Source organism: Neodiprion virginianus, chromosome 5 (assembly GCF_021901495.1).
Source record: "Neodiprion virginianus isolate iyNeoVirg1 chromosome 5, iyNeoVirg1.1, whole genome shotgun sequence".
Classification (NCBI taxonomy): Eukaryota; Metazoa; Arthropoda; class Insecta; order Hymenoptera; family Diprionidae; genus Neodiprion; species Neodiprion virginianus.
The window spans coordinates 19346626-19369818 of NC_060881.1; the positions used below are offsets into that span (position 1 = coordinate 19346626).

The 23193-nt window shown below is 35.6% G+C and overlaps 1 protein-coding gene and 1 long non-coding RNA gene across 3 annotated transcripts; one reads left to right on the plus strand and one right to left on the minus strand.

Moving 5' to 3' along the window:
• Window positions 1-3053: 3053 nt before the first annotated feature.
• On the minus strand, window positions 3054-22712 carry LOC124306476 (maestro heat-like repeat-containing protein family member 1). 2 transcript variants are annotated; one of them, XM_046767241.1, is made up of 22 exons: window positions 22105-22712; window positions 20323-20468; window positions 19711-19919; window positions 18796-18962; window positions 17187-17481; window positions 16240-16443; window positions 16086-16176; window positions 15777-15929; window positions 15496-15642; window positions 14445-14725; window positions 13218-13746; window positions 12665-12822; window positions 12348-12432; window positions 11452-11636; window positions 10731-10989; window positions 8918-9095; window positions 8201-8394; window positions 7463-7843; window positions 6733-7047; window positions 5430-5780; window positions 4853-5022; window positions 3054-4090 (listed from the first exon to the last, which is right to left on the minus strand). In XM_046767241.1, the coding sequence occupies exons 1-22, from the start codon at window positions 22154-22156 to the stop codon at window positions 3901-3903; spliced, it is 4740 nt and encodes a 1579-aa protein (XP_046623197.1). In that variant the 5' UTR covers window positions 22157-22712; the 3' UTR covers window positions 3054-3900. The 2 variants fall into 2 exon arrangements, with proteins under 2 accessions (XP_046623197.1, XP_046623198.1); XM_046767242.1 differs by lacking the exon at window positions 20323-20468.
• LOC124306479 (uncharacterized) lies at window positions 21707-22948 on the plus strand. Its single transcript, XR_006908632.1, has 2 exons — window positions 21707-22047; window positions 22677-22948. It is a non-coding gene; the product is annotated as an uncharacterized LOC124306479 (long non-coding RNA).
• Window positions 22949-23193: the final 245 nt, after the last annotated feature.

Sequence of the window (23193 nt, forward strand, 5' to 3'; positions counted from 1 at the left end):
CCACTGAAGTCGGTGAAAGTGATCAAATCGGTCATTTGTCTTTGTAAAGTGTTGAAAACAGTCATTGTAAAAATGACGATACGATTAGTTATATCTTTACATTTTTTAGGATTGCTCATACCGAAATGTAAGAACAGTTCTTATCTTGAACATTATCTTGAACAGAAATTCTAAGTAATCATCGAAGGAACGAAAATCTGTAATTCCCTTGGAGAAAATTTTTTAGTGTAAAATAGAAGAGTCGCGAAATTTTTAGAATACTTTGTCCGGTCGGAAAATATTTTTGGATATAAAGAATTTGAAAATTTATGCAATGCAATATTCTAAGTTTCGACAAAGGGTTCAATATTATTTTTTTTATTGTATACTAATGGCCCAAAAAGCAGGGAAAATCGAAATTTCTGCATCGACTGGAGATTTTCGGAAAGCTGGAAAAAATCTATTTCGAGATTTCAGTCGACATTATGAACACAATTAAACCCCAGAAGTAGAATTTTTGTTTCTGGAAACTTCAAGAAATTAGGAAATCTGATCTAATGATTTAGGAAAGTCTACATTGAATATTTTTGGCTTGCTTTTTGCTATTTGAATTTTGTCAATTATCATTAGGACAATTTATTTGAACTAGTTAAAGTGGAAGGCCAATATTTAGGTGATCATGGCAATTGAACAGCACTAAAAAATCCCCAGGACGAGACCTAGGCAGTATGTAAGTCCCGGAATAAGTCTGGATAACGTTGATGACCGGCAAACGAGAAAACTCATGATAGATTTCACGTACATGACGACAACCGGTCGAGCCTCTAAAGAAGCATGGTCGGAATTCCGTCCCAACGAAAAGCTGTGTCTGCCGAATACAGTGTTCGAAAAAAATGTCAATCCAGTAAGTTGTATCCTAAATTATGGGAAGAATTCTGTGTCACATCGTTTTATTTTTTTCGACAATTCTTTACCTCACGAGGATTCGATTTGTTATGTTTTTTTTTCAGATATGATGTTTATTTTCAGTCTTTCGCATTTTCAGAACGTGAAAAACTTTTTTACTGCTGGAATTCACCCAGAAATAATGATAAATGACGATGTATTAAAGTATCTAATATTTTTCAAAATCGTATTCGGTATAAACGATTTGAAAACGAATTGATTCTTCTTTTTGATTCTTTAAAATCTTTTTCAGTGATTGACAATTAGTTGTTTTTAATTCAATTTTATAACGATTGAAACTAAATATTTAGTCTGAAACTCATTTTTATGCAACCGGTATAAATCCTGTTCTTTTCAAAGTTTCACATTTATATTAATTTGAAAGAAAAGAACCCGTTTTACAATATTTCGTGTCCAATGTTAAAATATCTAAACATTGTCATATCGGATAATTTTTATAGATATTTGTTCAAAGCTATCAATTATTTCAACACTTTTCCTACTGACTCTTCCTTTTTTTTACATAAAATACTGGAATTTTACATTGCAGGTGAAAGTTGACTGGCTAGTTTGTAAGATTTCCATCGCAATTGCAACATTCAAGAATAATTGATGATCAGTGTTTTATCAAAATGAACGAAATTCTCCAAATAGTGAAAATTTTAGACGTTGCGTATTTTCTACACCAATCGTTTTGCCATTATTTTCTATTCCTTGCTAGCTAGCGCTACGTTCAGAGCTTCCCCCTAATATTCCAGAAGACTTTCTAAACGAGGCAATAAAATCGAACTATTCACGAGAGCCATACAATGTCGACTTGACTTCCAAGTTCTGGAAGGATAGAAGAAGCGTCAAGTGGGTAATTTTCCAAAGAGAAAAAAATGTTGAATTGAATTTTTAATTGCAGATTCGACAGAAAGCAATCAACTTTATCATATTTGAATAATTTTTTCCAAACTGTTTAATTTAATATGTTTGTATTCCGTGTGGTGTTTTTTTTGGCATAGTTTTTGAATCTGAAAATAATAGGTTCAAGTTTTAATCGGTTAATAAGTTGAAAATTGCCATTTTCTTAGGTTGAAAGAGCTAGTTCAACCTTTAATATAAAAGATCCATATAAAATATTCCAGATTAAAATATTTTTTACCGCTTTACAAAGAAATTTCATCCTCAAAAAAAATCTGAATCTTGTAGAGAATTTCTGATGTAAAAAATTTGAATTCATCAACTATTTAAATACATTTCGATTGATTATTCTCAGTGCTATCATGCAGCTGTGTATCTAGTTCGAGATTAAAACGTCGAATCAAATCCCATGATCATTAGCTCTGAGAAAATGACGGCGGAGTTTATAAGTAAGGAGGAAAAGGAGAAGGTACGGAATTTAATAAAGGACAATAAGCTGCGATTACCTTATGACAAAATGCCATTGTCATACGGAGGATTCAGACCACGATTCGCCATGAACGTGCCATTAGAAGCCAAGGAATTATCCTCGCTAGATCCGAATCTGAGCGTTACCAAAGCAATTGACGCGTGAGTTTAGATATAATCGAAAAAATTACTCTGGGATTTACAAAAGAGCGGACCAATTTCACTGTGTGTAATAGTATATTATTTAACAAGGGCGTAAAGTCGAAGATTATTCCCGAGGGTGGGTTTACTGCCCGCGGGAAGCGATTAATCACCCAAGGGAATAGTCAACTTTTATTCCTATGTTACATATAAGACTTTATTTCTAACTCAACTTTGGCCGCAATATTTATTTGAAAATTGAAACTTTTTCATTCGGCACATATCAGGGAAAAATATGCCACTTATGTCCCGCTTTTGAGGTAAAAAAAAGTTAACTTTATGGTTGAGTCGGGAATAAAAGCCGTATTTTCAATGTTTCCTACTATTTTTCGGTGTTTTTTAATTATGAAATGAGTGATTAAGTGCTTAAAGTTGACAACACAAGTCGAGCCTATTTGTTTTGTCGAATGGTTTTAAATCCGCTTCATAATTTTTGCAGCTGTTTTACAGTTTCAGAGAATGGTATGATAATTATTTTTTTTTCTTCTCTGCTGTTCATTTTAGGAGGCTTGCTGCCGATCCCAGATCTTGAATACAGTTTATACGAAGTCACGAAATTTCAACAAAGCATATATCACTTTTTATTTATTTAATACGTTTAACTAAATAATAACGCTACAATAGGCGGTATTTATATAACATAATCACCACTGGGGTAAAATCTAATATACAAATTCAATAAATACAATGCGTAAATTAAATCTCAGGTGCCTGTAAAATTAAATAAGTAAATTCGTTGTTCCTTCATTTTTTGGTTTTCTTTTGATTTTGCACCCCTCTAGATTTTTGGTTTTCATTCGATTTTGCAGCAGAAATAAAAGATTCTAATTGTGAAAAATTAGAAAATTTTCCATAAAGTCTGTTTCATTTTCACCTTTTTTCATTCTGTTTATTTTATCCTTGAAATTGGCAATTTTTATTCCAGTCTTTATCCGAAACGAGAGATTTGAGCTCCAATTAGCGAGTACAAAGGACTCAATTTTTTATTAACTAAGGTGCAAAAAACCTCAAACTTTCATCATCGAATTATAATTTTCATATTTTCAACCGTAATTCGATCTTCACCCGGATTTGCCATGGTTTATTTCTTCATTATTGATTAATAATGAAAATCGTCAAAGAAAAAATTCCACGTTTAAGACAAGATATTTTTGTAAACTTTCGCATGCTTATATTCTGATCAAAAATCATAACTTTTCAATAAAATATTACGATTTTATTTAAACAATCAGCATGAAGAATTATCACCCTGGATATCCCGAGATAGAGTTTACATAATTCACCGTTATTAGATTTTAAAATTAGTTATAGTAAAGTTTAAAGCCGTTGGGAGATTATTATTGAATGCTGCGTTATTGTGTGAATGCTGCGTTATTGTGTGAATGCTGCGAATCTTACGAATTAAAGGGTGAAAGACATCGAGAGCGCCTTAGCTGCTCGGGATCTAACGATACTCTCGGTGTCCCTCAGAAGCTGCAAAAGTCGCTGAACATCATCCGGTTCTGGAGGTTTCAGAAAGCCAAGAATGAGAGCCGACGTTGATCTGACGTTCGGATTCTCAGATCTAGAATATCCTCTACTGACTGAGCTTCTGGGAAAATAAAGTTACTGTTTTCATTGCAAGTTAAAAAAAAAAAAAAAAATATGAAGAATCTATCAAACACGGCGAATCAAATGTGGCGAAATATTTATTTGATCCAAAATAAATAGGGTTTCACATAATAACCCAAATTATGATTCTGATCACTTGTTTGTTGAATCAAATGATATTGCTTTGAATCAAAGAAACATTCATTTCACCATATATAATCGCCATATTTGATAAATACAACAAATCTTTTTTATGTCTGACGAATCGTGTGAATTTGAGATAACAACGAGTCATTTCATTGATCATCTTGAATATGTTCCGAATGTTTTTACTACTATTCATTTTCAGAAACTTTTTGCCAAATATTTTGTTATTTAATTCACGAATTCTTGTAGCCTGAAGAAATTTCAGATTATCGAACAGTTCGAATTTTTTTATATTCGAAACACGTAAGTTTTTTTTATTTAATTTTACAATTCTGATGTAAGATATGAATGAAATAAAAATATTCGAATTCAAGCTTATATATATATACATGTATGTATACGTTCTGAAAGTTTTTCATATTTGATCTCATTGAATTTTTCACGTTTGAAAATAACAACAGCCAATAAATAAAATATAAATTGGAAAAAGATTTTCTTATAAGCCATTGATAAATTCTATGAAGAGTTATTACCAGAAAAAAGGATAGTGCGTGGCAAGAAAAATTAAACAATTACCTAGAAATTTGAATTTGATACATGAATATTGTTTGCTCACCTGAGTTCAGTCACACGTTGAGGAATTTCTCGAATCATGCACTGTATCAAAGCGCAGACGAATTTCTCGATATCCAATTTATTCTCTGCTCTCAGATGCGTATGAATAATAAATGCCAGCGATTCGGATTGCAGGAAATTCGCCGAATCGTACAGCGTTTCTCTTACAGCCTGTTGAAAATACACGAAAAATGACATGTAGGTATTGAATCAAATTAATTGAATTTTGATTATTTGCTGAAATTTACCATAAATTTGAGGCAGGTACACAAAAAAAATTTCATCCAATGTACTAAATATACACGGTGAATGAAATGTTTTTGTTGATTCAAATAAATGTTCTGATCACTTTTTGGTAATTCAAAATGACGTTTCTTCGAATCAGAGAGAAAAAAACGTTTCTTTAACCGTATTTTATAAATTCAAGAATTCATTTCTTTCCGTTGAGAAAGTATCTTTATCACCCGAAAAGTTGAATATATTTAATATTCAAAAATTTAAAGCTAAAATCAGTGCCTGAAAAATTCTGAATATCATTTCAGTCTATGTAATAATTTTAAAAGGTTTACTCTAGCGACCTTAGCAACCGCCAGATTTGGATCTTCCAGTCTGACGATGAGGCACGGTAAGCAGCCAAGAAGATGATCAGACATAACTTCGTCGGCGTTACTGGACAGAGATTTCCAGGTGTGAGCGATGGCGCCGAGAGCATTAATGGCGGCCAATCTCATCTCCCAATTTTCTTTTTCGATGAAAGGCTTCAGGGAAAGAATGACTCGTGGATTCGGCAGCCGCTGACCTTTTATCGACAAAAGCACTGCCAAGCCACGAAGCGATTCCAAAGCGACTCCATTTCCGCCCTCACTTCCGGCCGGCACCTCGAGCTGCTCCAATAAAGTGTCTATTGAACTTCCTATGTGTTCCTCGATCTGAAATGAGGAATTTAGGATTCATTATTTCGGTCAACTAATTGGAACAGTTTGACGAAAAAATAGATACAGATTCAATTACTCTGACAGTTGATTTATAGGTTGGGGCGTGGCTAAGCAATATGGCGTCGAAAACTGGGCTGTCAGCGAATTGTTTTCGGTCGATCAGTCAAGTATGGAAGTACAGACGACTCGGTGCAATTTCTAAAGCCTTAGTTTTTGCGCATGGAATTAATATGCTCGAGAAAATACGACGAAAAAGGTATTTTAAAATGAAATATGGCATGGTTAATGAAGTGCAATTTTTCTCCACCGGATGTCAGAGCTCCATGTTTTCATTCATAATTCACTTGAAGATCACATGAATAATTTCAGTCAATTGATATTGATTTCGAATGATGTTTATCAATTTCCATCAACTTATTGTTAATCAATTAGTCAATTTTCATTAGGCAATGTATTATACTGATGATTTCTGGATAAGGAAATCGCGATACATGCCTGAAAATTACTCATAATGCTGAAAACACGTTAGAAATACATGGAAATCGTATGATAAATTGGAAATCGATGAAAGCACGTGATCATAAAAAAATCTGCATACTAAACTTATCTATCCATAAGGCAAGAATCGACATCGATCTTAAAGATGAATGGAAATCACAGTTGATTTTCGAAGTTGGAAAGAAAGTCGGTGAATAAATTCCGTTAAATGTTATCGGCCCCGATTATGGTGAACATGAATAAAACAACATCCCCAAAATTTCAAAAAATATTAACTAAGTGGCGTAATTTCTTTCCCGTTGATTTTTAGTAATTCTAGTTACCTCGATCAATTCTTGCTAATTTCGAAAAACATTTTTAAGTCATTCGATTTCCTTGGATTTACAATCTCATTTACAACTGTTGACTCAGCGAGTCCTTGAGTGGAAGTGGAGCTTAAATACGTTACCCGATCAGAATCAAGGTATGACACTCGGGTCAGTCCGATGATGGCAAGTCTTCTGACGAGCGGAGACGAGTCTGCTGTGGCTTCGTGAAGAGTGTTCAGTATCGCCTCGAGCCAAACATCACCACAACCAGGCCTGCCAACAAGTTCCGAATAGAAAGCAGCTGAGACTGCTCTCTGCGCTGGAATTGTGCTCGTGGCCAGCTGGCACAGCGATCTAGCCAGAGTGACTATCGTATCTTTGCTGGTTATGCATCTAACCACCGAACAGACCGTGGATATGAGATTTTCCTCCGCTTTGCAGTCGGACTCGAACACCTGGAAGATGAGCAAACGTTGCGAGCTATTGAATTTGCTTTGACTTTGACATTAAATTTACTTTTTGAGTATGAAATTTGTAGAAACTTCGTAAGTACGTTTCCGAAAGCAATTTATGCCAGGATAGTGATCCTTTAAAAATAAAACAACATTGCCGTTATAAGTAAAAAAATTGATCGAAAGTGTGGAATCAAAGAAACAAAACAATGTGAATGCGTGAGTAACAAAATTGAAAAATCGAACACTATCCCTTAAATGATTTTCAATAAATTCCCGGTAAAACACGATTGAAATCCCAGAATATTTACAGGATTATACTAAACCCAGAGTTATAGACTAAATGATATTTTCAAAGCCGTCAAAGATTTCAGGACGAGTGGATTTATGTATATGCGAGTCTGAAAGCAATACTTACAGATCCATTTAGTATCCCACCAGCGACATTCGGATTAACGACGTTTAGGACCTGGGTAAGTGCAGTATACGCTTCGTGATGAGGATTTATTTTGTAGGCTTCTTTGTTCGGGACAAATCCGAACTTGCAGTTTGGAGACGCGATTGGAGCGTTGGCATAAAGCCAAGCAGCCATGCTGGCCAGGAGAGCGAAAATCAGCTCGGACAGTCGCTTCTCAATGAGCAAATCTGAGTTTGTTGCTTGGAAAAAATGACCGAGGGCTACTACCGCTGCTAATGAAGAAAACGAGGCGACGTGAGCCTTCTCTTGACATATTGCACTGACTCCGTTTTCTTCTAACATCTTGTTGCTCGTCAGTTGCTGGAGAAGCAAGTCCAGAACCTGCTCAAAAAAAAAAAGAGAGAGTTACTGATCACTTGCCATCAAATACGATGGATTTAAAAATATTCGCAATATGAGTAATACGGAATTCCAAAAAAGAGCTAAACGGAAAAAACGATTCAATCGAGAATTTTGAAAAATAAACATTGAAGAGTAAAAGAATTTAAATTCTGAATCCTAAAGACGAATCTTAAATCGAATTTTAGTCGAATAGATTCGGAACTCAAATCAATTGAAAATAAAAAAATAAATATAATCATAGCAATAAGAACAACTGACGAAGATTATATAAGAATTTAGGAAGCTTTGACGGCTTGTTCGATGAAACGAGAAATATGAGTTAAAATAATTTTGGACCTGTATTCCGATTTCGTTGCTTGTTGCAAACTCCTTCCAGCAGGTCTCGGCGTCTTTGCTTAAAGGCAAAGGTTGCCTTAGAAGAGCCTCGACAACTTCGTGTGGATGATGAGTCGCGAGTGTCTTAATTGCATTGATGGCCCCTTTTTTACAGCTCGCATTTTCAATGTGTCTAAGCTGCGTCAGGACTTCAGCTGAAAATTTGATCCGGTACAATCACAAAATAATAGAACAAATTTTACTGGGCAAATATCCATTAATTATTTTTCATAAAAAATTACTGGACTGGATAAAGACGTTAAAAAAATATCAATCCATCAAAAATCCAATAATCACTGAAGAAATGGCGATAGTAAGGCGAATTAAGCTTGGGATTAGAAGTTGACAAAATAATTAGTATTAATATAATTTAATCTGTTTTGAAAACGTCGAGAGCATAACAATTCCAGGATAGCAAGATTTATACTTCCAAGGTAAAATTTTTTTTGTACTTATACAAAAATTGCGAACGGTAGATTTTTTCCCGAACACTCGTGTTGTTCTCAACAATTAGTCAACTTTAAACTGTTGATTCATTGTTAAAGAAGAAAGGAAAGATGGCAGAAGATTCGCGAAGCTGTAGGTGCAAGATATGTAAGTTAATTGCGTGATTACTATAGTTAGAAAATTTTCTATCGAACACATATCATAGATATTATGTACGTATATTCTGCGTACAAGTTAGATGAACAGCAGCATGCGCCAGGTCGGTGCCTCTGACCTTAAAATGTTGAGCTAGGGAAATGGCAGAAGCCAAACCGCCATCCCCTCGACTATTCAGATCGAGAATTAACCCCTCTGCCAAAGCGACGGCCTCGCCGCCAGCAACCCTTTCGCTAGCAGCTGCGGCCAAAGTCTGTAAGAAGAAGTATCAATAAAGGGTGTTGGTTGGATTATAAATATCGATAGACCTTATTAATTATTTAACTGGTAGACTCGGATTTACATAAATTTATATTGATTATTTCGCAGTATATTGTATACATTCGAGCTACGAAGACCTTTTCATAGAAGCAAAAATTGAATATCTCGGTATTATAAACAAGGATTTCGACAATCTAGTGCTTTTAGTGGTAATAGTTGAAACACTGATAATAATGAATATAGCTGCGACGGTAGCAGTAGTGGTAATAGTAGTAATAGTGGAAATAGTGGCAATAGTGGTAACATGTCATTTCATAGAATTTCTCAAGGGAAAACGATAGATACATGTGTGCAAAGTAAAATGGTCTTAGGGTTCCGTTGCAGGATGATGGGAAGGCTCAAATCATCGCGCGTCTAGGGGGGCGGGAGGCGTATTTTTGGGAGGAAATAGTTTTTAATTTTTTTTATGAATAGATAAGAGATAGACAAATCCACATGCCAAATTTCACATTGATCCTTTGTGTAGTTTTTTCATTAGAAAATTAGAAAACAGAGAGAAGTTTGCGAAAAAAAGTCAATCCCCCCTTAAGTAGTTCATAGTATTTTATAGAATACTTTTTCAAATATTTCACGACTATGCAGTGGGCTTCTCTATCTGAGGAACGATGCGTGCGCTTTATTCAAGTAACCGGAGTTACAGCTCATGTTCAGGTCGATCATCGTATCGTGTCACAGTCATCACAAACGTTAAATAACATTTGTTTTGACAACGTTGAGTATTATTTGTTTTGACAACATTGAGTATCGTTTGTTTTGACAACGTTGAGTATCATTTGTTTTGACAACGTTAAGCATTCTTTGTTTTGACAACATTGAGTATCATTTGTTTTGACAACGTTGAGTATCATTTGTTTTGACAACGTTGAGTATCATTTGTTTTGACAACATTGAGTATCGTTTGTTTTGACAACGTTGAGTATCATTTGTTTTGACAACGTTAAGCATTCTTTGTTTTGACAACATTGAGTATCATTTGTTTTGACAACGTTGAGTATCATTTGTTTTGACAACGTTAAGCATTCTTTGTTTTGACAACATTGAGTATCATTTGTTTTGACAACGTTGAGTATCATTTGTTTTGACAACGTTGAGCATTCTTTGTTTTGACAACATTGAGGATCATTTGTTTTGACAACGTTGAGTATCATTTGTTTTGACAACGTTGAGCATTCTTTGTTTTGACAACATTGAGTATCATTTGTTTTGACAACATTGAGGATCATTTGTTTTGACAACATTGAGTATCATTTGTTTTGACAACATTGAGTATCATTTGTTTTGACAACGTTGAGTATCATTTGTTTTGACAACGTTGAGCATTCTTTGTTTTGACAACATTAAGTATCATTTGTTTTGACAACGTTGAGTATCATTTGTATTGACAACGTTGAGTATTCTTTGTTTTGACAACGTTTGGGATGGCCGTGGCGGGATACGATCCTCAATCTGAAATGAGAGCTGTAACTCCGATTGTTTGAATAAGGCGCACGCGTCGATCCGCAGATAAACTCACTCTATAGTCTGTATATCCCCTCGGCCTGTTTTCAATAAGTTTTATTTCACTCACTTTAACGCCTTCGTAAAGCGTGTTCAGATCCTCGTTTATTATCACTCTTTTTATTTCGCTGAGATCGTGATCTATGTTGTTGTCAGGTAGCGTCGATCTATGCTTGGCACTTATACTCAGGATTAGAGCAACGCAGTCGACTACCAGCGACCTGAAAACCGGCTCTGGATCTGTGCTTCGCGATAAAATTCTTCCCAGTAATTTTCCCGGCTCCAGTCTGCCACCCGGATATGTGTACTTGAGTAAATCGTGATACGATCTGTAACGCATCGACATCATAAGTAATTTATGCACTGCATATTCGCTCATAAAATAATTTTTTCTATAGTCGAGTTAATCATCGATTAATGGAATATTCTAAGAAGGCAAAAAACAAAACAAACGGACTAATTGTGCTATTTTATTTTAATCTTGAGTTACATAATTTTCTGTTAAACTTTCTACTTGACTAGAATTCTTCGACATTTTTTTAAATTTCGTTTTTACCATATCAGTGAGAATAAAAAACAAATTAAACTCTTATTCCCCTTTTTTGGGTCGCGTGTTTTTTTTTTCACTTTTTTCACTTTTTTCACTTCCACATGAACAGTATTGAAATTGCCTAGCTATATCAGTTATTTAAACAATTTCTATGTAACCTTCCAATTTTCAGATTTTTTTATCAAATTACTTGATTTTATCACGGCTTTTCGAGTAACTTGAAATTATACTAATTACCTACCTGAGGGTGCAGCGAAGGGTGAGAAGTGCAGCTTTCCTCTCGTAATACAGGCCGGTTTGCATCCAAGGTAAAAGAGAATGGCTCAGTTCTGCCAGTGCGTCCGAAGAATCTGCAACCACTTCGCTGCAAACGACTCCCAAGCTATTTAATACTTGCATTTCATCCGGTAGCAACAATGAATTGATCTAAAAATGTCGACAACATTGGTTATACGGTTTTACAACAGTTATCATTCGAAAGCGAATAGAACATTTAAACAAAATATTTGCAATCAGATTGTATCTACTGTATTTATAAAATCAGAGTTATCGAAGAAACGAGAAAAATAAGAAGTTTAGGCTTTTGAAACTCATGGTGTGAAATTTTTTTACCGTTATGCATATATATGTAAGTATATAAAAAATTAACACCGCAAAACGAATTGTTATTTTGGGAAATGCTAATTCCTATAATTTTTTGTGACTGCATTATAAATTCTCGGTGGTTGATAAGCTGTAAGAGAAGATTCAATTGGAGATGTTTTTTTTTATGTGGTTCGAAAAATTTGGTTTCTCCAAAACCGATTACAACAAACCATGAATATTGTGTAAACGAGCTCGTAGAATCCTTGTGGGAGTTGGCTCTCGGTCAAATTGGCTGATATTTTAAAATGTTGCAGTACATACTTTCCCGATGCAATTAAATATATCGCGGAAAAACTGCACAGTCGATTCGCAGAGACTCGGCACACGCGTGAAAAACTGTTTTTTTTTTTAATTTTCAACACTTGTGGCCGTAAGAAATTTTCATCGGGAGGGTATATACTACAACATACTAAATTTCCCACACCAATGCCAATACCAATTCCTATAAGTATTCTGCAGGGTCCTTTTGTATCCAAAAATAAAAACACCCACTTCGGTACTCGCAGGGACAACTTTGTGAATCAGCGTGCTGAGCAGGACTTCTCTTTCTTCTGGACTTAGAAGTGGTGGTATCCTTCTATGAACCGTGTCAAGGATCAGATATTTCGAGATTAAAAAAATTCAGTTCTTAAAATCGTTCATTATTCCGCTCGTTGCCAATTTGAGTAAACCAATTTACTGTGTACAAGGCGTTGGTTTCACGTAAAAATAGTTCCTGCTCCAATTTATTTATATATAAATGAATAATTAAATCGTGCTTGCTCTGAAACTAACAGACTTTAATCGTTTCTTCGCTAAATGAAGGATACATCAGCGAGATGACTGCCTTGAGTATCGCCGAATATAGCTGAAGTGGTCTGTGTCCAGACGATGTCTGAAGTAAAGCTAGGACAGAAGCCAATGCTGGTCCTCTCATGCGGAACCCAGTGCTCTCTGGTAATCTCATGGGATTAGCAGCCCCTCCGACCTTAGAAATTGAAAATGGACATATGATGCTCAATGCGACACTGGTATGATTGGTTTTACTTTTATTCCTATTCCTATTTTGGAAAATAGGAAGTATCTTATCTTATTGACGTTCTAGATGGAAATAAGAATTATCTTATCTTCTTGATGATCTAGATGAAAATAAGTATAATCTTGTATTATTGATCATCTGCACGAAAGTAAGGATCATCTCGTCTTATCGATTATGTTCACGAAAGTAAGGATAATCGTATCTTCGGTGAAGATAAATCCATGAAAGACCATTTTTCATTATATCTCGATGAATTTTTACGGTATACTCAGTCAACTCAAGTCAACTCATCTATAAACAATAACAGCATTCCATTTTCTTGTGCAAAACTAAATTGTGCTTGCCTGTTCAAGAGCGAGAAGTCCAGCGAGCTTGGTTGATATTTCCTTTGCCTCGTGCAACTGTCGAATAATCCAAGGTAGGATATTATCGTCGAGCGGCGAAAACAGATCCTTGGCATTGCCTCTCCTGGCGATCTCAGCATAGGTTCTAAGGAGTCCAGCCTTGGCAGCCTCGACGGTCGCGGCAGCTTTGAGGTCCTTCATGAGTCCTAGAAGCTTGACCGGAACTTTTCTCGAATCCTCGATGACGCAGGATTCTTCCATCAGCTTTAGGACAGTCTCCAATTCGTGTTTTGCACAGATTCCGACACCTCTTGCGTAGCAATTGTCGTCGGGACGAGTTCTCGCCAAGTCGATCAAAAGCTGCGTGTGCGAAACGTCTTGCGTCACGGAGGCCAGGAACGGAGCGACTCCTGGCTTGTTCGCCACTCGTGATACCAAATCGTCCGATAGTTCTTTGCTCCACGATTCGTCCTCAAGCAGTACGCTCTCTTCTAATAATTCGACGATCTCTTCTTCCCAGGGATCCGCGCTGTTACAAAATCGAGTTCTAGATTTTTTTTCAAAGAGATTTATGCAAGTGGAAAAAGACACTCAAGTTAAATTCTTTCGGAAACTCCTGTGAATCTACTCAGAATTTAGTGTGCTATTCTTCTAACTGTTTCTCAGTTTTTCTGAAAAATCTCTGACAAGTAGGTTCAAACACTTCTAGAAAATTTTGATAAAATTACTCTACTTTCGTACGAAAAATTAATTTCGGAAGAACGTTGAGAATTATTGAAAAAAATTTTTAAAGTTTTCTTGGTTCCAGAAATTTTTGAGGAGCTTTTTTTCTAGGGTTTTGGCTGCGTTGAAAATCAAAACTAAGCCTCGAACAGTACTTTACAAAATAATTTTATAATTTTGTGGATTACTACGAGGAAAGGCTCTGTTTGTTACTGTTTAACAATAGAAAATAAAAAAAATGTCAAACGTGCAGCGGTAATGAAATTTTTTACGGTGAATTACTGTACAAGGATAAACAGAGAGACAGCGAAGATTTGTGGTATTGCAAAAGTAGTAAGTCAAAATTCAGCACAAAGATAGATGAATGTAAAAAAACAGCGAGTGTAAAAGAAGTTTCAAGGCCAAAATTCAGTGAAACTGAGAAAATTAAGAAAATTGTAATGACCTATTTTTATGATAAGGACATTCAACGCTGAAAATTATCTGCAAAATGAATCCTCGTACCCATAAGAATGATCTAGTTTATTCGCTGCCGGATCGTTCTGTAGTTTGTTTATTATTTTCGTCAATTTGGGATCCCAAAGTTTTTCCAAACGGGACCCGATCAGCGGAGCTGTGGACCTTAAAAATGACAGCACGGCAACGTGATTTTGATGATCACCCAATAATTCCAGGCTCTTTCCAAACACAAGGGAAGCATGAAAATCATTTCTTAATCCCTCGTACTGCTCGTCTTGGATTATTTTTACAGCCATTGACGTCAATGCACGCGTTACTGGAATTACCTGCAAAAAGAACGAAAAACGACTCGTGTATTAACTTTTTCACTGTGATTTTGAATTGCTGCAATTAAACCTTTGCTGGTACCTTCATCTTGTAGAAAATAGTAATTTAATATTGTGACTACAATTTTCATTGGGCATTCACTCGAGTGTTTGTTACAAAGTAAAAAAGATCGAAACAAAAAGTTTTAATTTTAATCAATTCCAAGGTGCCAGTAATGTTATACCAGATGAAGGTGCCAGTTAAAAGTTGCAAACTCTCAGATCACAAACGACCTCGAGGTGCCAGCTAAAGGTTAAATGAAACAATTAACAAGAAAAAATGATTTGAAAAATATGTTAAACTACGACAAAGGATTATCACAAAGTTTTCAAGATTGTAAGTAAACGATAAAAAATTATAAAAATCGAAGAGAAACGAATTGAAAAACTGTTTCCGAAAAACGTGTATTATGAAAATAATATCAAAAGACTCACAAGTGGATTAAAAATGGTTTGAAAGACGTTTAAAAAACGGTAGAAGTTTGCAAATGATGAATAAGAATAGAACACACTTGAAAAATGGTAACACCGTCTTTAGAATAATTTAAAAATGTCTTAAATATCAGATAAATCTATAAAGTCGGTAGAGAATCTATAACAGCGATTGAAAAATTGAAAAAATTGATAATAACTGGACAAACAGACCTGTACAAGTAATATGAAAAAAACTGTTGTAACAATTTGTCCAGTAATGAAATAACGTATATAAAAATAGAAATTGCATCACTTACAGACGATGCAGAAGAAAGAGGATCGACCAAAGAATTCAGCAAAAGAGACCACAGCCAGCTTTCGGCGCCATCGACTGTTGTGGCAAGCAAATTGAGAGCCTCTTCGCAGGATTGTCCTTCATCGGTTTTAGAACTGCACTGCATTACCTGTAAAAAATAAATATTGAATACCAAATTGAAGGTCTTAATTTTTGAAGAGCTACCGATCAAATTGAACCGATTAAAATAATTATTTGGACAGAATGGATTATAGAAATATGAGTAATCATTTGGATGCCTACCATGAATCGGACGAAACAAGCTCGCTGATCAGGCGTCAAAAGCTTCATTGATCTTGCAGCGATTGCTGCGATAGCTCCGACCAATTGACGCGCGTTTCCCTCATGCAGAGACTCCTGTAAGCTTAAAGCTATTCGCTGGAGGGCTGAATCGTCCTGAAAAACGGATGAAATCATTGTTAAGAGTGAATGGAAATTTTTGAGCGGTTTTTCCGCGTTACCCGTTAAAGTTAGATTCTTTTGATTTGAAAAAGTGACGACAGTAATCATTTTTCATGGTAAACAATGCGCGAAATGAAAAATCTTTCGCACCTCGTTTGGAAGCGTGTTTATCAAGTGTCTAAGGACGACTAGTGCTTTGGATCTCTGAACAGCGCTGGGAGATTTGAGCTGCTGTAAGAATCTGAAACAACGGAAACCGCCGATTAACACAATCCGCGAATAATTCGTCGATCAAATCGTTTACCTATCGAGTCCCTCTCCAGCGTAAAGCGAAACAAGAGCGTTGGAGCATCTGAGTACTTCGTAATGAGTCAAAACTGCCTCTCTGGAGGCTTCGAAAGGCGTGATGCAAACCATGTCCGAAAGAGTTCCGTGGATGTGTTCTATCATCGGATATATGACCATTTTGTTCTCCTCGTTCGCGGAATTCAATAAGGTTGCCAGTACTCTGGAAATCGGTAACGATTATCGTCTATGTATTTTCTATCGGAGCCAAATTCAATTCTCAAATTCGGAAATTTATACGTCGACAACCAATTATTCAATTCGATTGGGTTTTCTTGTATTCAAAAAAAGTATTGATCCGACGCCATGTAATAGGGAGTATTGTTATTGTCGATAACGTAAGAACCATTTTACTCAATGACACGTTTTGTGACGCCTACGATATTTCGAAAATGGCTCCGCCGATTTACTTCAAGTTTCAAGACATTATTCTTGACTGGTTTACCCCTTTGGACATGATCCGAAATAATTTTTTTTCTGTTCGCTTAGCAAAATATGGCGAACGTTCGATTTTTTATCAAAAATTACCGACATTCGAATTTTTTGGACAAGACAATATGGTAGTTAAATTAAACCCGGAGTCGTGGGAAAGAAAGAAACTATCCAAGAAAGTTGTCTCCAAATCCGGAGTAAATCGGCTGAGTCGTTATCGAGATATCGCCGGCACCGCAAACCATTTCACTGATCATGAGCGAAATGGTTGGCATTATAATTGTCAATAACAATGCTTCCTGTTTCTAGATTCTGACTAAAAAAATATTTGTACAAAGCTTAATCTTCGTTATTTTAAATAAAAGAAACTCGAATTCGATTGAATAATTGGCTCTCTAGATATAAATTCCCAAAATTCATTCATTTATTCAGCTGGCTTCTCCTACTAAATTACGCTCAATAAATGCACAATACCTCGTTGCAGCTAATCGGAGGTTCGATCTCTTGCACATGTTCAAAAGTGTTGGCAACAATTTGGCTAGTCGTCGACCCTGCGGATCCGGAGGCAGGAGAGTCGATATCGGACCAATTGCGGTTACAATTGCCTGCGTCGTTACGTGATCTCGGCTAGCCGGCAGCCACGTGTGGGCCAAAGTGTCATAGGCGAGCAGCATCTCGGTATCAAATAGATCTTTGCCGATGTTTGAGTCCGGCGCCTCTTCTATGTTCACCAAATACTCGTTTATTGCCTCGGAAAATTTTCCTATAGCTGCAATAACGCGAGAATATAGATAAGATGATCGCTCGTTTCGCTTCGAAGAGTGCTTTAGGGTGGGGGGATAAGGGTTTCAGCGTAAAAAAAAAAACACTTTTTTTGTGAATTTTTTTTAAAAGTATGGATCGAGCAAATTTAGCCAAACCTTTTGTACATTATTAAGTATACTTTTAACAATATTCTGTAATTTTTTCATGCTGAAATATTGAAAAACGAGCCGGTGACAGAGCTTGCCTCAGAACGTCTCAGAAAAAAAACAATTTGCGGTGTTCACTATATCTCGGTCGGAAATTATCTGATATCAAAAACCATTAAAATCTAGTCAAAGTATCATCAAATCCTCCTCTCAATCTTCTTTGATTATTTTTTTTTCATTCAAAAATTTTTGATGGCCATCTAAAGTGTAAACTGCTATTTTCCACGAAAAATTCCGCCATTTTGTGGGTGGGAAACCCCCTTATTGTAAAAAAAAAATTTTAACCAAACGTTGGTGGGAGGTATTTTATATGTAGAAAATGTGTACCAAGTTTGAAATGAATCGGTCAAGCAGTTTTTAAATGGCAGTGAACACGGACTTTGAAAAAGTTGTTTTGAGAAAAAGCCACAAGCGCACGATCGAACGTACAACGACAAACTGACGCTCGTCTCTCGTTTTAAAATATTGTACAGTGTATAGTATAGACATACAAATATAAAATATGTCTTTATGGCTTTACTTACCTGTCTTTACTGAATAAAATATTCTCGAAACAGGATAATGGACAAGAACGATAGAAGTGAATAAGCTGTATACCAGCTGTCAGAGCTATAGTGTTAAAGGGCAGGAGACTAACTAGACAATAACTTCAAGAGTTTTGTTCAGATCGACTTAAAATTTTGGGAATATATTCTTCAAATGTTTAACAATAAGATGAGACAAAAAAAATTCGATTTTTCGAAAGTGCAAAATCTTACCCCCCCCCCCCCCCCCCCCCTTAATAGGTGAGTCTTATGAAACAACTAATGTTTGTTATTCTACAAAACCAGTAACCCTAGTGAAAATAATTTTATGAATATCGATAAAAATTTCTACGAATTTTGACGGAATATTCTATGAAATTGTGGAGGATTTGGGCCGATTCATAATTTTTGAACTTAGATTTGGCAACAATTCGTTGTTTTTCGTAGAGTATAATCTACGAATTGTTACGAAATCTAAGTTTAAAAATTATGAATCGGCCGAAATCCTACACTTTTCCATAGAAATTTTCATAGAAATTCATAGAATTATTCTTACCAGAGTGATTAATTGGTCTCGCCGATACTTACTGTAGCAAAATGCCTGTTTCAGGGCATCCTCTCGAGTCCCACCCAACATTGGGACGATCACACTCATAGCTACTTTCAAGAAGGGCACAACACCGAACGCGTTGCTAGCCGCAAGCATTCCTAGTGCTCGAATTACTTTTGGGTCAGCTGTCGTGCCTGGCTCTAATCTGAAAGAAGCGTCAAGCTTTGTGAAAATTCGTGTCTGGTAATATTTTGCCATATAACTAAATGAATTCATATGAAATAAATTTTTTTTTTATTTTTTTATTCCAAATTTGATGAAAAAAGTTGATAGTTATTTCTCGTGATAGTTTTTCTTTCAAACATTTGTCAGAAACATCTTGATACCGTGTTTTTTAAGTGGTTTGAGCAAAAAAACGGTATTATTTCTGGAAAAGTTTAAAATAATCTCACAATATCTGACGAATTGGACGAAATTTTAGACAGTTTCTGGAAAGGATTCTCATATTTTTTAGAAATCTCGCTTTCTGCTGGAAATTAAAAAAAAAAAAAAAATACTCCGGATTATTAGGATTCCGACCATTTCTGCCTAATGTCGGTCAAGTTTGAGATGGAAAGCAAATAATTTTCACGGAACAACTCAGATTCTGTTCCAACGATTCATAATTATCTGTACGAAATTTGAAAAATGTCGAGTCTTTTTTGCCATTTCCATTCAAGTTCAGTTAGAGGTGAAAATCGGACCAATTTATAGAAAAAACTGGATACTTTTCAGTACTTTATTTTGTATCAGAAATATGAAAAAAAAAACAACAAAATGAAATACATGCATCGTATCAGTTATGAACAAAATTGTTTCCGTAGTTTGACAGAAAAATCGCTGTCATGGTGATCCGTCAAATTATTTGGCGGTTTTCGAGATGAGAGTCTTTAAAAAAAACCTCTCTCGTTTACCTTTGTAAAACCAGACCCATGGTGTTGGCGCAATGGCTTTTTGCCAGCGCGACGAGAAGGTCAGAAGCCTCTTTGCTTCCCTCACCGGTCAATGCCTCAGACGCAGTTTTAGCCACTGATACTGCCAGGTCTTCGTCAAGGCAGGCGCATTGATCCTTGCAGGTTTCTTCCATCGCCCTCAGTATCAGAGCCGAATGAGAGGCAGAAATCTTTTCACATGAAAAATTACTCATCGAGTCAAGAATATTTTGTATTTGGTTACAATTTTCACCAGCTTTTCAGGTCTAAAATTTTTTCGAAGCAATGTACAGCCGGAAACTTTTGCCAGCCAGACGAATTGGTTGAAATTTAAAAGGATTGAGAATTTTGAAAAAAGTTAAACAGAAGCTAAGGAGCCGTTTTGGCTCTCATAACGTTGATCAGAGCTATTCCAAAAAATAGATCTATCAAAGACATTATTTTTTATAAAGAATTTCATAATTATTTGGCACGGAAATCTCATGAATCTTGTTGTAAAATAATAAATAAATTGAAATGAAACAGGATCGAAATATACGCGGAAGAACGATAAAATTATATTTGATAATTCTTGATGACCGTCAGAAAATGTACCTTGGGATGAAGTTCCAAATAGTACAAAGAGGCGTGTACAACGACGACCGGGTTCAGTTTGGTTATGTTTTGAATCGACTCGAATACAGATTCTCTGACATTTTCACATTTGTCGTCCAGAACGTCGAGCATCGCCGCAACCACACCTGAAACCCAATATCCATCGTGAGGAGACGCGAAGGAACGAGATTGAGAATTCACGAGACGGTTCGAATTCACCGACGACACGTATTAATTTAAATTTTCAAATGATGGATAAATTTATCGCTTTTATGCACATTATTAAAGGTGAATTGCAATTTCTTTAAAAATTGATATAGTCAGACGTGAATTGTAAGCAGAGAATAGACATAAATTGGATCTCTATTGTCGAAAACAAAAAATTTTATTCTTTCACAGACAAAAATCTTGTTAAAAAAACGTACAAAGACTGTCTTACAAATGTCTTGAATAAATGACGATGTCTCAGCAAAAGGGTACAGCTATATAAAAATACTGAAACTGCCCTCAGCGAGTTTTTAAAAGACACTCCAAACCAGTATTTTGTGAAAGTTTTGTAATTGTACCTGGAGAGAAACACATTGTAGTAACCATTTGCAATTTTCTCTTTATTTAAAGAAAAGCAGCTGTTTTTGATGTTTTTTGTCGATAAGTATTGGAAAAAGAAGTAACAAAAGTCCATCATAAATATCCATGTTAACTGAAATGAAAACTAATAATCATGTTTTTTCGATTACAGGGGAAACAATTGGGTTACAGAGCTGAAATTTTCGGAAATTTTTTCTGTTCAGTTAGGATACAATAGGCCGAGTGTCATTAAAAAACTGACCTTTACTCACAGTCTCAGTATTCTTCTTTGGCTATGCCCCTTAGGCGTCATTCAAAAGTATTGAAACATTTTTAAAAAGTTTCATGTAGACGACGCGTGCTTACAAAAAAGTGAACAATTCTTACAGTTATTTACAAAAAAAAAAAAACAACTACGCGGTCATCTTCCTGGAAAAAATTTAAAAGTGAGCCTTCAAGTTATGTTCCAATAATTGCATACGCACTGTATATACAATTGTATATGAAGAAAACGTTGATAATGTTTGGACTGTCAGGCATATGGATAAGGGCATAGAATGCTATAATGAGAAATTAACATCGCTTCTTAAAGAATTTGTATTAAACCACAAACTTAGACTTCCTACGAACATCTTTCAGACATCAAATTTTTTCCGCATACTGTTTATTTTGAGTTACAAATAAGCTTATGTACATTAAAAAAAAAAAAAAATTTTATAGAACTTTCCAATAAACAGTCTTTTACTGGATTATAGTGATTTTTTTTCTATAAAAGTTTTTATGACATTCGTATGTAATTGTGTACATAAGTCTCACGAGGTGTGATTAAGTGAGTATAACGTCTTGCAGATTAGAAACGCATATCGAAAAAAAGGATATCAGAGTCTTTTTAAACTCGCGCATGATTACGCAGGGTTTTGCATATGAAAGCATAAAGCCCTTTTTAGGCAGTCAGTATGACCTCTTGAAAACTGTGTTGACTGTGGTCCCAGAAAATATATTACTAATGGACATCCGAGCCGGATAAAACAGATCAGACATAAAACGCGCCACGGTTTTTTTTAAATACAGTCATCTCTTAAAAATGTTTGATATTGTTTTAAAAGCAAAACTCGGCTTTGGGAATTATCTGGTACATGACTGTAAAACGGAACAAAGGTATATATATATATATATATATATCTATGTATAAAAATCAGAATAAAAATTACACACCTGGCAGTTCGGAAACGTCATTATTGCTTCTTTCGGACGATTTGTTCTTCATGTTTGAAAAATTCTCCTTCGATTGCGTAGTAATTATGGTATTTTCTTATTGTAATTCAATTATCACAATCGTATAACCGAGTCATGCGTTTCAGTTCAATAATTACTACTGCGGGTTATATATTATACATATATATGCACTTTATCCACGACGCAAAAAATTGACCGCAACGACAGCGATGCAAAAATTTACGGTAATAACGTTTCATTACCATCATAATAATTATACGTATCCATTGCAATTAATAACCGTCGCAATATCAACTATCAGCCAACTGTACCACTGGCCCATAACACGCTTTATGCGTGTGTGTCTTCTCACGCGTGTGGGTATCAGTTGAATATGTGCACAGTTGCCTGTCTCCCTCTCTCTTCTGTAGGTAAATACACACAAGTAGGCGTGTTGTATTTTTTCAACTTCCCAGCTACGGTGTTAAACGCGGGCTTATTATCAAAGTTTGCATTTATAACCGTAAAAGATTACTGTCAGCTTTTATTATTTTGTGTTATCATCTTTGTAGGCAGTGACACCTGCTGAACGTTGGCAGTAGCGACTGCCACTACGAAACTGACGACAACCAGCAGATAACGGTTTGTCACATGCGCGTCAGCTCTTAGTCCAGAGCGTCCTCCAACCTCCGAAATAGATAGACGCTAGAGAGGAGCGATGCGTCATTTGCTGATGGCGAGCGCACGGGCAGCCACGCGTTCGAATGTCGTATCGTTTGAACCGTGGTATTTGGGATCTACAGCTGACACAATATAACTCAATTAAAAAAATTCATTGTTTGAACATCTTGATACTTTCTCGACACAATACTTGTATCTTGAGCCGCGTTTTGAATTTTGGACGATGTTCATGTATGCGCGTAAAAACAAACATGTAAAGCTTAGTGTAACTTGAAATGAGAAATTATCTTTGAGTGATTTCCTATCGATAGTACAACGGCGTCGGATTTTATAGTATCAGCAATGTTTCAGATGTAAAAATGACCTTGACTCACTGATGAGGAATTTTCAATAAGAATTAAGAAACGT